Here is a 16227-nt window from a genome sequence, read left to right as displayed (position 1 = left end):
ACTGCTCCCATCACGTGGCCCCACCAGACACATGCAGTGTGGTAAGTTGAAAACAGTCACAGAGATCTCAAAGAACGAGCACCTCGCAGGACCATAGATCAGAGCTCTGTGATTAGGTTACAGTATGCACACACACACACACACACACACACACACACACACACACACACACACCACTCACAAACTATGATCTGTCTAACACTGGCTGGATTTAGACTGTAAACACGGAGATGTCACTGTTGCTGAATGTTTGCTTCAAAGCAGATGCATTTATGTTCCTTCACTTACTGTGTTTCCCAGGTTCTTTAGTCCCACCAGGCCCTGGGCACTCTTTGAATTCTGAAAGACAAAGGAAACAATATTTGATATATTTAGGTAAATCCAATTCACCCAAGTCACATCACCACGGTGAAAATGTTCAAATATTTACAGCCTGGTTTTTATTCCAGCACCCATTAGACATGTTAAAGATACATGCTAATTTCACAGTATTATTTTGATCCATTTTGAACAGAATGGTGATCTATGATGTAGTGATGGTTTTTACTTTTTACCTTATGTTCCCTGGTCCCTGTGTTACTGTAATGTGTATGAATGACATTATTACTTTGAGCCTGCTCTACAATATTTGACTTTGAATGAATCAGCAACTGGGTGACTGCAGTCAAAAAACATGTAAATAAAAATATGGTGTCTTTATGGTAACTGAAAAGGAAGCGAAATAAACCAGACTCTAAAAACTTGATAAAGATACTGTCACATATTGACGTCACCAGTGGTTAAAAATTGTTGACCCTCTTCAGCTACCAGGGATACAGACTTCCTTGAATGCAATTTTTCAGTGAATAACCCAGGACTGCGGTGTGCATTGCCACCAGCAGTTTTTTTTAAACACAACAAAGGCGTCTAAGTCTAGGTTTGTACCTCGGCAACATCCCCAGGGAGCTTGAGATCAACCAAACCAGGCTATGTGACAAACACGTAACTTATCCACACTGTGGAGGAATGTGTTTTGTGAGTCTAGAAATGACATGACAGGAGGTTTTTCCTGGTGAGCATTATCTTCAGGGAGGAACTTGTTTTTGTTATCTTGTCGTCAGTTCCTCTCTTGCTAATCACTCCCAGATGGCAGAGATCTTATCAAAAACATTAGATAATATAGAATCACGGAACCCTGAGGGTTCTCTGCGCTGTTGAAAATTTACAGTGCAAGAAAGCATGACACACATACACACATACACACAAACCCACCCACCCACCCACACCCACATCCAAACACACACACTTAGCACATTAGCTCAGTGGAAAGCAACAGATGGCAGAGCATATTATCATGTTTTCGGAATCTTAAAATGGTACAAAATGCTTTGCAGAACTTATGTCATCACTTGCTGTGGATGAATTTCATTACATAAGTTCAGTGATTATATAATTGAGAAGCTAGAGGAAGAAGTAACAAAGAACGTGGGGGTGGAGAAGAAATGCTCTCGTGCCCTTCACTAAGAATGAGAGGCAGCAGACAAATATGCTTTTGAAAACAAGCTACGCCAAAGTTTATTTATTTTCCCATCATTCCCTCTACTAACTCTGAATAAAAGGCATTCGCTGTCAAAGGACACATCATTTTATTAATTTTCTTGGCAATAACAGCGAGATCAGACGATGCCATTGCCTCTGCTTTCTCACTGACTGATACTATGTAAATCAAATGAGCAATAACAGCAAGATCCAGTGATTTAATAATGAGAAACATAAAAATGGTTAATCAGGGTAACTAGTGGCAGAAAAACGAACAGCCTTGTAACTTAAGCTTATACGTAGAGAGCAGCTCTGTAGGACCAGCGGCTGAACATCAGTCACCTGATCTCACTGGCTGCTGAAATCTATCTAACCCACATGCTCACTGTTACCTTCACCTGTGGTGCACTATCTATCTGGACTACCCGGAAAAGTGGCCAAATCCAAGGAGAGACAACAAACAAATTAAGATCATTAAACCGTTCACTGACTAAATCAAATAAGAGCAAAAAAAGATGAAGGTGGCAGCTCACCTTTTAAAGCTCTGATTAAAGAAAAGTGAAATGAAACTGCTACAGACACAATAACAGCTTGTAGGAGCCAGTTTGAAGTCTAATAGAGAATCAGCAAGCATTTGACAACAAAGTGAAAGCCCCCATGGTCTAATTTAGACTTTAGTTGACGAACTGTCTGACTGTCCAGTGGTCAACAGCCTAACTATACCCCAGATGGGACCTAACAAGCCCCACAGTTCAAACAGCTGCATAGATTAATCCACCAACATGAGTGGCCTGCACAGTCTGTCCACTCAATGGCTTCTCTGACCCACAGGGAGTTACCCACTGTGATCATCAAACCGTTCAAAAAGTTATGAGTTGGTGCAGATGTGAGTTTAAAAGCCAGTATTCTGTGTTGATGTTCTCAATTTCCCTTTCTCTATATTTTACTTTGTGACGTGATTTTTAGTGAGTTGGTAGATCCATTCAGGGCACAATGTACTATTACTGCAGCTTTTACAAACTGTGGAAGGAAATTATCCGCACCACACCAAACTAAAACTAAAACCTAAAGATCAAACTGATAAGACTTAAGTTTGATTGTGGTGAATCGTTGTATTCAACTTTAGCAGAGAAACAGCAGGCAGATTTTAATCAAAACATATATTACATGTACCATCTAAACATCCCTCTACACTATTAAACAATATAATAGGATATAGTAACTTTCACCTATCTACTACTTCACATAACATATTCATAAAGCAGCTACTCTATCTAACTGGGAATTTATCTAAAGCAGAAAGGTTTCATCATAGAATCACTGCATGCAAGAAAAAATCTTGTTTTACAGAGGCTGAGATGAGAGGATGGAAAAAAAGAGATAGAAAATAACTGAAAGCAACAGTCACATGAGGGAACATACGTACACTGTTCACATTCCCAGTTGTTCCATGTGAGACGAATACATACTGTACACAAGAGGCAGCCCAAGGGGGAGAGCTGTGTATAAATGTCTTATTCATAAATGTCACAAGCAGCTAGCGAGCTATATTTGAAACCATACTCCTTTGAGGCTCAAAAGCATCCCTAACATAGAGGCCACATTAAAAGGCATTACAGGGGCAAGGTGGAACTGCTTCGTAAAGCTCGTAATAAGAGACAGAGGAAATGTCCCTTTGGCCTGAGCCCAGCTTGGTGGAAGTAAAATCTGTCCATCCACTGTGCTCTGTTAATACAAAGATGTATGACTGCTTGCCTGGGGGACAGGGGAAGGTCGCTGGAGCAGAGGAAATGGGTCAGAGCGAGGTGAGGAAACAACAAGACAAGAATTATCCCGGATTCTGGCTGAGCTTTGCAGACCGATTCAATGTTAAAAACAGAGAGACAACAACGGGCCAAAATAAGTATATAGGACGATTTGAATTTGCTCCAGGGACAAATGCTTATCTCACCTCACGATGAACTATGACTCACAGCGGGGAGATTAAACTGTCTAACATGTATTCTGTGTTTACGTCATGCATCATCGAAGGAATCCAGTGTTACTGGATTCCTGTTTTTGCCCTTGCATCGGCTGATATTGATCAAAAATGACTGAAGGTCTGTCAAAACTACATTGTTAAAGAAATATGTGTTGGAGTTAAAAGCAGCTGCATGTCAACATGTGAGCCAACACGCTAACTTAAACGACTTCTCTAATTGACACTGTAGTTCATTATGAGATTCACTGATTGTTTTTTTTAAATGGAAATATTTCAACGGTTATTTAATTGTCATTGTTATTGAAATCCGACAAATCATTACACTGTTCTGCCATGAGGATCACATTGGTTTACCTATCGACAGTTGGCAGGGGTAGCATGAGAAGAAAAATAGCAATTTGGCAAAGAAAAGGAAAAAGGCAGCAAGATACAACAAATATTCAGATAGAGATTTGAAAATAAAACCTAAAAATATCATAGAATATTCTTCTTGTTTACAAACAAACTTCTACATGCAGTAGTATACTTAGTTACTCTCATTGCTGTTGAAAGCAGATGTGTGAGAATGATGTGAAAGCCACATCCCATACTGCACCGGCTGGTAATTCAACATGTACTGTAGATGGTGAGTTGTGTTGGTTGCTGGGCCCACGCAGCTGACAAGAATGCTTCTTCCTATTTGAACTGATGTGAAGTTATTGGACCAAACCTTTCAGAGACAGGCTGCCTCAAACAACCTGCAGCTGTGCACTCGGTCATCTCACCCTGATAGAGACTGGACATGCGGTGAGAAAATAACGAGTTCAGAGCACAAGCAAGCGACCTAATGAAATCCCAGAGGGAAGCTTGTGTCAAACTTTACATGACTGGACAGGAGCATTTTGAAATTCTGTAGGGTTATTAAAGTTTGGTCCAAAAAATTTACTGTATTTTTTTAATATATTTTGTGTTACATATTTCTTACACAGTAATAGAGTCAAAGTTCTGAACGCTGTAGGGATAGATTTTTGATATTATCTACTTAAACATGACATAAGAAATTGGGGAAATCATATATAAACGAGATTGTTATCTTAGAGCACTATGTCTACCATATGTATAATACACACAGTACATATTTGAGAAATCTGTAGTGCATGTAAACAATTTGTAGTTCATACAAATAGAAAATAATGTCTCTTTTTTGATAATCTGTCCTAGTGATATCTAACACATCATCTATTTCATCAAACTGGTTCCAACATCATTTAAACAAATCTTTCTTCTCTAATTGCTTATTGATTTACAACATAGTCCACTGTGATCTATATGACCAAAGATATTAAAGGGATAGCCGAGATGCAGAATGCCATGTTGGTTGCCATGCAGCAGTCTAATACAACACAACGGCAATAAAGTCTTCCTGAAAGAAGGTAAGAATGTTCAGATTTTATTGAATCTGTTTAAGATAGATACTAATTCAGATGTATGATCATTCTGGAAATGTGTTCCATTATACAGACAGGTGCTTTTCCTTCTCTAGTCTACACTGATTGATATGAATGGGGTGAGTGTAATTAGATTTGATTGTCTATACTGTCATATCATATTGCAATGACTGTCAGAGTCCTCAATAAGCTTTGAGACTATTGTGGGGTATTAGAAGTGAAACAAAAAGTATTAAAAACTAAGTATTTGTGTGCACCAATCAGAGAAAAAAATGCTAAATAAAAATCATTGTGGATTACTCACTGTGGATGAATTAATTGCAGTATTTGCAATGCTGCGTTAACATGCTGCTCATCACCAATGCAATAACAAGTGCCACTTTTCCCCTCCTCTGCACTGCCTGTGTCTCTGGGGCTGTAAACTAAACTTCACACATACCAGCAGCAGGATGCCTGGGTCCACCTGGCAGTGCAGAATGACGATTGTTGATCGGCTGGCATAGTAGCATAAAAGAGAGAGAGAGAGAGAGAGAGAGAGAGAGATAGAGAGAGAGAGAGAGAGAGAGAGAGAGAGAGAGAGAGAGACAGGGAGAGAGAAAGCAGGAGCAGCAGAACAGTCTGTTCTGATCTGTTTCTCTATTTGGCAGACCATCATAAACAATCTCTTGCTCACACACCCTCTACTTCTGACTTAAGTCTCCTGCTACCGTTGAGTTTCTCCCACGTGCACAAAAGTGACATGTTCGCTTTCAACTTGTGAGCGAGTGAGGGAAGGGGTTCTCGGAGGGAGACAGAGAGGCCGTCTATTTATTTCTCCTAAAGCACAGACGGGTGGAATCAGTCATCAGGGCTGAGTGTCCGGTGACGTGGAGCCACAGCTCATCACTCTCTCGACTCACACACACACTCAGATACAAACAAGTAAACAGTAAGATCCTCTGCTTTCTTTCTGAGTAGTGTAAATAAATATAGCCTCTGATCATATGAACTGACCCCTTGTTTGTTGCGTTTCTTTGATCAAAGACTCCTCACACGCTGTCTTCAACCGCCAAGGGTCTCATGCTAAAACCCGACATTGTTTAGAGAACAACTAGACAGCATGTAGCCATTAAGCAATGCATTGGCTGCTTATATAACAGCCATGTTCATCTTCACACTGGTAGGTAATTCTCCTAGCGGGAAAAATGACCCTCAGTGGTAGAAATGTTACTACTGCCAACAGGCTGTTGTTTTTATACACTGAAGCCCGGGCCCCTGGGCTAGTATCTATATCCACTACATACTACAGTGGGTTATAACCCCACAGACCTCAATTTGAACACTTAAGATAACCGAATACTACTGTGCAACAAACTGCACGCATCCCTGGGTTTTACACTGCAGAAGGACAACACATGAGATCCTTGTGAAAGATCAACAAGTTTGTTCCACTGAAGTGAAGGTGAGGTTAGGTTTAATCAGACTCTGAAATGAACCCTGTCCAAACACCACATGCTGATTATATTTTTCTTTCGCTGAAAAATCTATAAGGATTATGTTACTTCTCTGAGAAAAATATTTAAAAAATTAAAATAACAAAATGATAGATTGCATAAGGTGTGTTAATATGATCTATTATATTAACTGCGTGAAACCCTTTAACTGACCCTACAAACTTTGAACACTTTAGCCTTCTTTGCAACTGTCATACTTTTTGGGGTTTATCTGCAATGAAATGTTTATCTTATAGCCTTGCAGCAATGCCAAACATACTCAACCTTCACTGATGCAAGACAGATACAGTGCCTTGCATAAGTATTCACCCCCTTTGGACTTTTCTACATTTTGTCATGGTATAACCACAGATTAAAATTTATTTCATCGTGAGTTTATGTAATGGACCAACACAAAATAGTGCATCATTTGGAAGTGGGGGGAAATATTACATGGATTTCACAATTATTTACAAATAAAAATCTGAAAAGTGTTGAGTGCATATGTATTCACCCCCTTTACTGTGAAACCCCTAACAAAGATCCGGTGCGACCAATTGCATTCACAAGTCACATTTGCAAGTCACATAATTAGTAAATAGGGTCCACCTGTCTGCAATTTAATCTCAGTATAAATACACCTGTTCTGTGACGGACTCAGAGTTTGTTGGAGATCATTACTGAACAAACAGCATCATGAAGACCAAGGAGCTCACCAAACAGGTCAGGGATAAAGTTGTGGAGAAATATGAAGCAGGGTTAGGTTATAAAAAAATATCCAGAGCTTTGAACATCTCTCTGAGCACCATAAAATCCATCATAAGAAAATGGAAAGAATATGGCACAACCGCAAACCTACCAAGAGGAGGCCGTCCACCCAAACTGCAGAGTCGGACAAGGAGAAAATGAATCAGAGAAGCAACCAGGAGGCCCATGGTTACTCTGGAGGAGTTGCAGAGATCCACAGCTGAGGTGGGAGAATCTGTCCACAGGACAACTATTAGTCGTCTACTCCACAAATCTGGCCTTTATGGAAGAGTGGCAAGAAGAAAGCCATTATTGAAAGGGATCCATAAAAAATCCCGTTTGGAGTTTGCCAGAAGCCATGTGGGAGACACAGCAAACATGTGGAAGAAGGTGCTCTGGTCAGATGAGACCAAAATTGAACTTTTTGGCCTCAATGCAAAACGCTATGTGTGGCGAAAACCCAACACTGCCCATCACCCTGAGCACACCATCCAAACAGTGAAACATGGTGGTGGTAGCATCATGCTGTGGGGATGCTCTCTTCAGCAGGTACAGGGAAACTGGTCAGAATAGAGGGAAAGATGGATGGAGCCAAATACAGGGAAATCCTTGAAGAAAATCTGATGCAGTATGCAAAAGACTTGCGACTGGGGTGGAGGTTCATCTTCCAGCAGGACAATGACCCTAAACATACAGCCAGAGCTACAAAGGAATGGTTTGGATTAAAGAATGTTAATGTCTTAAAATGGCCCAGTCAAAGCCCAGACCTCAATCCAATAGAGAATCTATGGCAAGACTTGAAGATTGCGGTTCACAGACGGTCTCCATCCAATCTGACTGAGCTTCATCTTTTTTGCCAAGAAGAATGGACAAACCTTTCCATCTCTAGATGTGCAAAGCTGGTAGAGACATACCCCAAAAGACTTGCAGCTGTAATTGCAGCGAAAGGGGGTTCTACCAAGTATTGACACAGGGGGGTGAATACTTATGCACCCAACAGATGTCAACTTTTTTGTTCTCATTATTGTTTGTGTCACAATAAAATTTATTTTGCACCTCCAAAGTACTATGCATGTTTTGTTGATCAAACGGGAAAAAGTTTATTTAAGTCTATTTGAATTCCAGTTAGTAACAATACATAATGGGAAAAAGTCCAAGGGGGGTGAATACTTATGCAAGGCACTGTATAAGCAGAAAATTCCTGATGTGAAGAAGTTTTTTTTATAATCAATAATTCATGAATTACCAAAAAAATTTGATGTACGAAGCTTAGAGGACGGCAACAGAAAGAAACCTTACAGCTACCATGTGCAGAAACACTAGAGACACATGTGCACACATGCACACAGGCACACACACACACACACACACACACATATTCGACTTACGACTAACAGTCGTCCACACATATTCCTCTAATGATAAATTTCCCTGGCATAAATTCATATTAGCATATACAGAGAGAAAGACAGAGCCTGGTTGGCATGCGTGTGGTGGTCTGTAGAGAGGGAGGAGCCGAAGGAGAAGACAGACGATGAGCACGAGCAGACAGACAAGGACAGGACAGGAGGAGCAGGTGGATGGTGACAACAAAACAGAAAGCATGCCAAGCGTCCATTCCTGGCTGGCACTAAAGTGTATTTTAATGTGATTTCTCATTACATTACAGAAGCTGGCATACACAGCAGCTTGGGAACAATACAAACATACCCCAAAACCCGTCAACAATTGGCAATAGCAGCAAGGCGTTCGGCAAAACTCATATTGAGAAAAAATGCAGCTGAAAAGTACACGTGTAATTTTGACTTCCAGTGATCTACACAAGGTGTGAACAGCGATGACAATGCCATTGCAAAATACATTTCAGAATCTATTGTCTCCCATTGTCAGTAAAGCTTCATGCAAACCACTGTGTGGATAAATCATTTCTAAACACCCCTGGTATGGTGAACGTACTCATTCACTTAATTTACGACTTTTGAGGACCTACCTAAACAAAACCTACAGTAGAATCAAACGCCTCAAGTTACATTTTAGTTACTAGTCCACCTTGGTTCACAGTGAAGCTTTAACATCAGGTGATTAATTGTAACATTTTAAAATGCTTGAATTAACAGATAACCTCAATGGCAACTTTCAGTTAAAAACCGTGCCATAATTCCTTTATCTGAAGGCATCAGGGCCTTAAATGCTAAATGATTTTCAGTACATTCTGTACTCAGACCTACATTTATCTGTATATCACTGTGTGTGTCCATATTGAAAGAGCCAGAGGCAACTGCACACAGCCCCGATATTCCAGTGCATAAATGAAGGACCTGTCACGATGGGTTATTTGTTTATTCATTTGCAAATGCCTACAGGAGGATACATAAGAGCAGTGTAGTAAGAGCAACTGTAATGTATGAGGGGGATTAAACGGTGGTTATATAACCAGTGACCTGCCAGTGCGGGCCTGCTGATCCTGGTACAGCGGAGTACAGCGGCTTAAGAGAGCGGCTTACCTCTGCAGATGACACACTACGCAAGGTTCAACCAACATCATCTTTCACAACATATATGAGCCTGTCAAATAAGCACCGCTGTCCTCTGTGGCTCTTTTCTGCCTTCAACATGTCCTCTTCTACTAAATCTGTCCACAATCACAGACAATCACCTCCATCCGTTAAATGCAACCGCTCAAATAGTATGAAGTTATGACCTTTTAATAGATGTAGCTTGAAGCATCACTTTATTCAGACTTTTCACTCAGTGTTGTGGTGACATCAGATAATGGATACCACACACGCACCAGGCTGTGGAGTATGCGCTCCTCTATTATACCTTGATTCATCATTACCGGCCATTCACAAATCTTCTTCTGACTGTCAGGGCTCTGATGATGAGAGGGTAACCACTCTCAAATCAATAGCTTACCAACCTCCATTCAAGAAATCAAGCAATTATTACCCGAATTCAACAAAATAGCATGATGAGTCTGGTTCCCCTCGGGACTGAGATGACGGAATGTAGCGACCCTTGGTTCTCTCTTACCTTGGCTTGGTTTATCAGAAGCCCCACGAAAGTTGAGACCAGCACCGAGCCCGACATGCTGCCCTTTCTCCGCATCTCCTGCTTCAGGAACGGGAAAGCGGCGGCCGGGGGCTCCTCGGGTACGGTCACCGTGTAGGACTGTCGCATGCTCGGCATGCTGCAGGCTGGCTGGCGGGGGAAGGAAGCCGATTACCGGTGCGAGGTATTCAGGCGACGGCGGAGGTTTCTTCCGGCTGCTCCCGCTGTTTTGTTGCCGAATCGTTTACTATCGCAGGAAGGTGAATTGGAAGCTTCACTCCGGCTCTCTGCCGGTTGGCATTCATTCATTCATATAACGGTACTGAGCTCACACAGCACGCCGAGGAGGAGACCTGTGGCTCTCCTTTAAATGGGTCAACTAACAGTGTACTGACAGGTAGATAGGTTAAAAAGACCCGATGACAAAGGAGCAACTGGCCGCTGGGTCATCGGGTAAAACGGAAGCGTTCCCTGTCAGAAGCAGCTCAGTAAATGGTAATAAACGTGTCTTGTGCCGTTTCACAGGACTGGAGATCCGCCCCCTATGGCTCGGCCCTCAACAGACGTCAGCGAGCGCCTCCAGCCGCGCAGTCTACGTCACAGCCCGCTCCACGCCGCTGTAACAACCTGAAGGACTAATGCTCAAGTCCAAGGAGACTTCTCTTCATCCTCACTGTCATAATGACAGAAAGCATACACTCTCCTGGCTGGGACTCATGTATATGCCACTATACATTCTGTTAAATGCGGTGAAACAGCATGTAAACAGCCGGGTGAGAGACACCCTGACAAGTAGGGTGTGTGTCTTACTACAATGTCGCCTGGTGGATCTAAAATCAGGATCTGCCAGTCTCAAAATGGGCCTTTAATGAGGTTCCCATGATTCATCAGCATCAACACAGAGAACAGTGGTGAGGCAGTATTTTCACCAGACTATGTCATAGTTAAAGGATGAAAAGAAAACCAAGGTTTCTCAAACCCATCTAACCAAGTATATAGACTCTTAATCAAGTCATGACAGTCAGATTAGTCAGAAGTAAAACACATCAATACAGACAATTCATTAATAGAAAGGACGCACTAATCATTATATACGTAGTCCACTATATTTAATTCACCATTATATAGTGCTGTGTGAACATTTAGTATCATTTTTTATACCCTTGTATATCGTGAAAAGTATAGTGTGGAACTAATGGTCACAAAATATATGATCATGCATTGTGCTTGTGTCATTGACAGGAAGGAAATGGCAGATAGATGAGAGAAAAGAGGGCAAAATTAACAGCCTGTCCCTTCAGAGTGAGTCGTCGCGGTAGTTGACATAGTTACTCGTGCAGAGAAAATGACCCAAGTAGTATCTGAGGGTGAATCTTTATTTAGCTGATGAGCTTGCTATATTGTCCTTATATAAACGTGGGTGTGTAGGAAGTAGTATGTGTGAGTGATTTCAGACACAACCTATGACTTCTTCAAAATAGGCTTCTTTGATATCAGTTGCCTGCTGCTGTCAGAGACAAGGTGGACCAGAGCTGTAAGACTTAACATAAATGTCAAGCAGGAAGATACTAAAATGCTCACTTCAGATGTGGGCATGTCTTCTTTTCTAAATAATTTTTTTTTTTGTTGATTTCAAAAGCTGGAGGCAAATTTGTATTTAATATATGAAGGTGTTGCATCTGTGTTTTCAAATTCTACGAAGCAGCCTGGTGATACACACACGTGATGGAATCTAACTGTGTAACAAAGAACATTTTTTTAAATGAGGGTTATATTTCATCATTTTGGACAGCCCAAAATAGACCTGCTTTCACTTGGATGACCAGTTACAGATTTTAGCTGAACTGAGGTCTGGAGTGACAGAAATGCAACTTGTTCCTAGCGATAATCTCATGACCCAAGCTCAAGTGTGTGTACATAACAAACAGCCCAGAAACACATTCCATCACCAAGCTCCGTGTGTGTGTATGTTTGTGTGCGTGTGTATGTGTGTGTCTGAATGTCCTGAATCCCCTAGGTGGAAAACTACAATGTGAGAAGGGGCAAAGAGTCAGTGTTTGTAATCTGATATCTGATTCTGATGCAGAGAGCTAAGCGGTCTGGTATAAAAATGGGAAAAAAGCAGTCTCTAAATAATGTTAACAAGAAGACGTCAGAGTGCAAGCACCAAGGGATAGCTGTTCTAGTCCCTAAACTAAATTAGACTGACAATCTCCTCATTCATGTGTTTAAATTTAACATTGCTACAACATGTTGCTTTGGAGGGCAATGAAAACAATTCATTGTTGCATATAAGAAACCTAGGCCTCCATTTTACATTCCTAAAAGCTACATAATCTTCTGTTAAATAATCCCTCATTTGGAGCATGCGGGAGAGTTCAGGAGAGTATGTGGGAGAGTTCCTGAACAGAACAAAGTCTTCTGTGTCTCAGTTCCAGAATAGAATGAAGTCTTCTTTACAGTTGCACAGTTTCAAATAGGCAACATAATCAATAAGCAAGCAAAATTACCAACCTGTTAGCATGTCTAACTAACCTTTTTAATCAACTAGACCAGTCATTCCAAGTGTGGGCCTTGGCCCCCTGGTGGGCTGTGAGAGGTCATCAGAAAATAAATAGATAAACGCCTCAAGTATATTTAGTTTGTCTTCTCCCTGATATTCTTCTTGTGCTCTGTTATACAAACAGCAAGAATACATTTTTAACAATCCACTATTTGCACTTCAAATTGTTACGCTTAAATGTGGATGTTATTGGATTTGCACTGCATATGCCTATGTTCATATACAATTATTTTAGCTATCAAATTAATGATATGTTTGGTAATAGATGATTATATTCCTGTATGTGGATCGTATAGTTGTGAATAAAGGTGTGGGTGGGACGCACACATTTTTCAGTTTTCAAATTGGGCCGCGACATTCTTAAGTTTGGGAATGGCTGAACTAGACTAAGTCATGTCCGATATCTGCTCACAATTCTGAAGTATTTGTCTAAATCAGGGGTTTTCAAAATCAGTCACTGTAGATCTTCCCCATACATAACTGAGACCACTGTGGGCCCCTTTGAGCCCTAATTAGACAGTGAAAAGGTGCAATTTTGAATTTTGAATTATGTTTTGTCTGCAAGATACATTACATTTTTTTTATATATATATAATATATAATGAGAGAGAAACGTTTCCAGTGCAACATTAACAAACATAGTATTGGCTGAACAAATTTTACCCCAGAGACTCCAGAAGTGTTGTGTGGAACACTTCACCCACCCCTCCATCAGCATAGTGGTGAGTAGATAATTAGTGAATTTTCAATTTTAAGGTGCAGCTTATCTCCAGGAAAAGGTAATTAAAAGTGATCTCCATAACAACCGGGACATTTCATTTGACGATGAACACCATGGAAAGTGGTGGAAATAACTGTAAAAAAAACTATAAAATGGATCATTTTCGTAAAATTTTTCAACCAGATGCTATTTCCAAAGTCAATTATTAACACTCTATATTTCCATTATGGAACTAGGAACAAAAGGGCTTCACCTAGAGTAATGAAATCATTGTATCAGAATGTGGGGGTGATGGGGGAGCTGACCCAAGAAGCAAAGCTTTATAGTCATCATTAGCCTTCAACTACAATAATGAGCCTTGGGTGGTGACCAAATGGCCAACATAACAATCCTACACTGATGGCAAGACTCACTGTGCATGAGAATGTGAGGATGTTTGCAATATAACAGAAAAGGTCAACCAAGCACAGATCACCAGCTAGAGAATGAGGATTTCTTGGCGTTTAAGCATGGTCCAAAAATAAATGTTGGCGAATTAAATGAATTAGTTCAGAGGCCAATAGCGGGTTGCTTACTACAACAAATACCGCTAAAGTTGATTGACAGTGTTTCTCAATCCTTTGATTAACCCTCGCTGTCCACCATTCACTATGGCTTGACACAAGAGATTAGATGATACCATTATTGGTGCCAGAGAACGGTGTCAAGCTAAACATAGCAGTAACATTGCTAGTGTTATCAGTGTTTCTGCAAGTCACTTTTCACCATGGTAGCCTGCCACCACAAAAATCAATCAATCTTCTAATCCGAGTGTTTACCCCAGTAGACAGAGACGGAACATGAAGTAAGGATGGAGTTAAGGGAGGGACAGATGAAAAGAGAGAAAAGAGGAGGTAAGAAGAACAGCAGAGAAAAGGAGGCAGAGATAAAAACCAAAACACATAAGAATGGGACCCTTCACTGTGTAAAATATGTAAGTAAAGATGTTCTTCGTGAATAGTACGCGCCCATTAACGGCATTTCGGCAACCAGTTGTTGGTAGGTAGCCCAAAAAAGTTGGTTTGGGATTCTGCCTAGAAGCGTTAGGCATTTCCAGATGTAGAGAAAGTCAGAATGAACCTCTGGGCAGCTGCACCCCATGCACTCATCCTCACCCTAAAATTTATGAGCAGCATGGACAGATACTGTATAATAGAACTCAAAGCACTTGTATTGCTTAGTGCGTGAAAAGAAAAATGACTACTCACTGACCCTACAACTCCACCAGTCAACACAACCCATGATAACAGCTCACAGTTACTTAAAGTACAGGCCTATATTTGCAAAATAACAAAGCAAAGCACAACCTCAAGCGGATGTTTAAAAAAAAAAAATATCCAACCATAAGCTGTCTGACCAATTGAGTTCCAGACACTCTATAAATATTGTTGGCTCAACAAAAAGTCGAGACACATAGCCTAAGCAGAATGAACTCTGGCATAATCAGTTTTTACTCGGGCATGTCACCCTCTCCCTTCACTGGCTGCATGTGTGGGGGAGCCAAAGAGTAAAAAGTGTGACTGGGTTTGAGTGAGGTAACACTGTACCTTGACTAGAAAGCAATACAAGGAGTTGAAATGAACCTACACTGATAGTGATTTCTAGCAGGTTATAAACAAGCCAGCAGATTATCTAAAACCTTTAATTTGGAGGTAGATCAGTGAACATATAATATTGAGGGTAACATCTCAATGCACAGAAACTCAAAGGGCACACAGCTGCAGCATATGGAAGGTCAAAGTGTTGGTAATAACGGCAAATAAGTATAACCTACTGTTTGTACAACATGTACAATCGTGTGACTGTGTGTGTAACTTGCACTGTTGAACTTATTCTTAGTAATTTTGAGATCTAGTTATCAGTTAGCACAACTGGTAGGAAAGTTGGCCAGACCTTAAAAACAAATAATGTAGTAATATATTTCTATTGGGCTCAGTTGGTAAAGCAGTGTAGTTTTTGAAAATACTAATAACGCTAAACGTCTTCGCAATCTAACTCACGAGCTGATTCACCAGTTAAGTTGTGAACATTAACATCTGCCTTTTGTCCTGTTGGTTCATTGACTGTGAGCAGAAAAGTCAAAACCCACTGATGCAAGACAGCAGCTACTAGCAATTATTAAACAAGCTGTACCTAATTATTTTACATACAAGTGATTATGAATACAAAAATAAACTAAATAGAAGCTTCACAACGCAAAAAATACGACTATGCAGCAAGACAATGCTGTCAATTGTTTGTCTCTTAGTAGAGCTGAAGAAATACTTACATCAAATGTTTTTTATGTGTTCTGGTCTGATTTGAATATTATGCATGAAAAACAAATTTGATGATAGCCATTTCAACCAGTTTATCTCACTCAAAAACAAGGCACAGGAAGAACTGGAACATGAGGCATCAGCTGCTGCTATTTTTGTATTTTAAGCTTCTGAGAAACTATCAGGATTGGGTTTACCTTGCCTCGCCAAACCTATTTCAAGACACATTTCAACACTGGCACACATGTGTTTAAACATTCCTATTACAACCAGACATGAGTGGGTGTTTATTTTCAAGTTCTTATCTTGTCATACTGTTGGATACTGGAAAAATGAGAACCTAAAAGGATTGAGACTGAAAAAATATGTGGAGAAATACTTGTACATATTTGCATAAAATTGTACAATTCTATTTCTGTTTTCGGAAGCATGGTATATATATATATATAT

At 40.4% G+C, this 16227-nt stretch overlaps 1 protein-coding gene across 7 annotated transcripts in view; it reads right to left on the bottom strand.

Annotated features, from left to right (window-relative positions):
• usp2a (ubiquitin specific peptidase 2a) overlaps positions 1–16227 on the bottom strand; it is a 40004-nt gene that overhangs the window by 8486 nt on the left and 15291 nt on the right. For 5 of the 7 annotated variants that reach the window (XM_053422320.1, XM_053422317.1, XM_053422322.1 and 2 more), the window contains one exon: positions 289–339. In XM_053422320.1, the coding sequence (XP_053278295.1) occupies positions 289–339 (51 nt within the window). Of the gene's footprint in view, positions 1–288; positions 340–10178; positions 10708–16227 lie in introns of those variants that run through there. The other 2 variants (XM_053422323.1, XM_053422324.1) reach the window with 1 other exon arrangement.

Source organism: Pleuronectes platessa, chromosome 5 (genome assembly GCF_947347685.1).
Source record: "Pleuronectes platessa chromosome 5, fPlePla1.1, whole genome shotgun sequence".
NCBI classification, from domain to species: Eukaryota; Metazoa; Chordata; class Actinopteri; order Pleuronectiformes; family Pleuronectidae; genus Pleuronectes; species Pleuronectes platessa.
The sequence above is the reverse complement of the archived record's forward strand: the minus strand, read 5'-3'. Positions and strand labels throughout refer to the sequence as shown.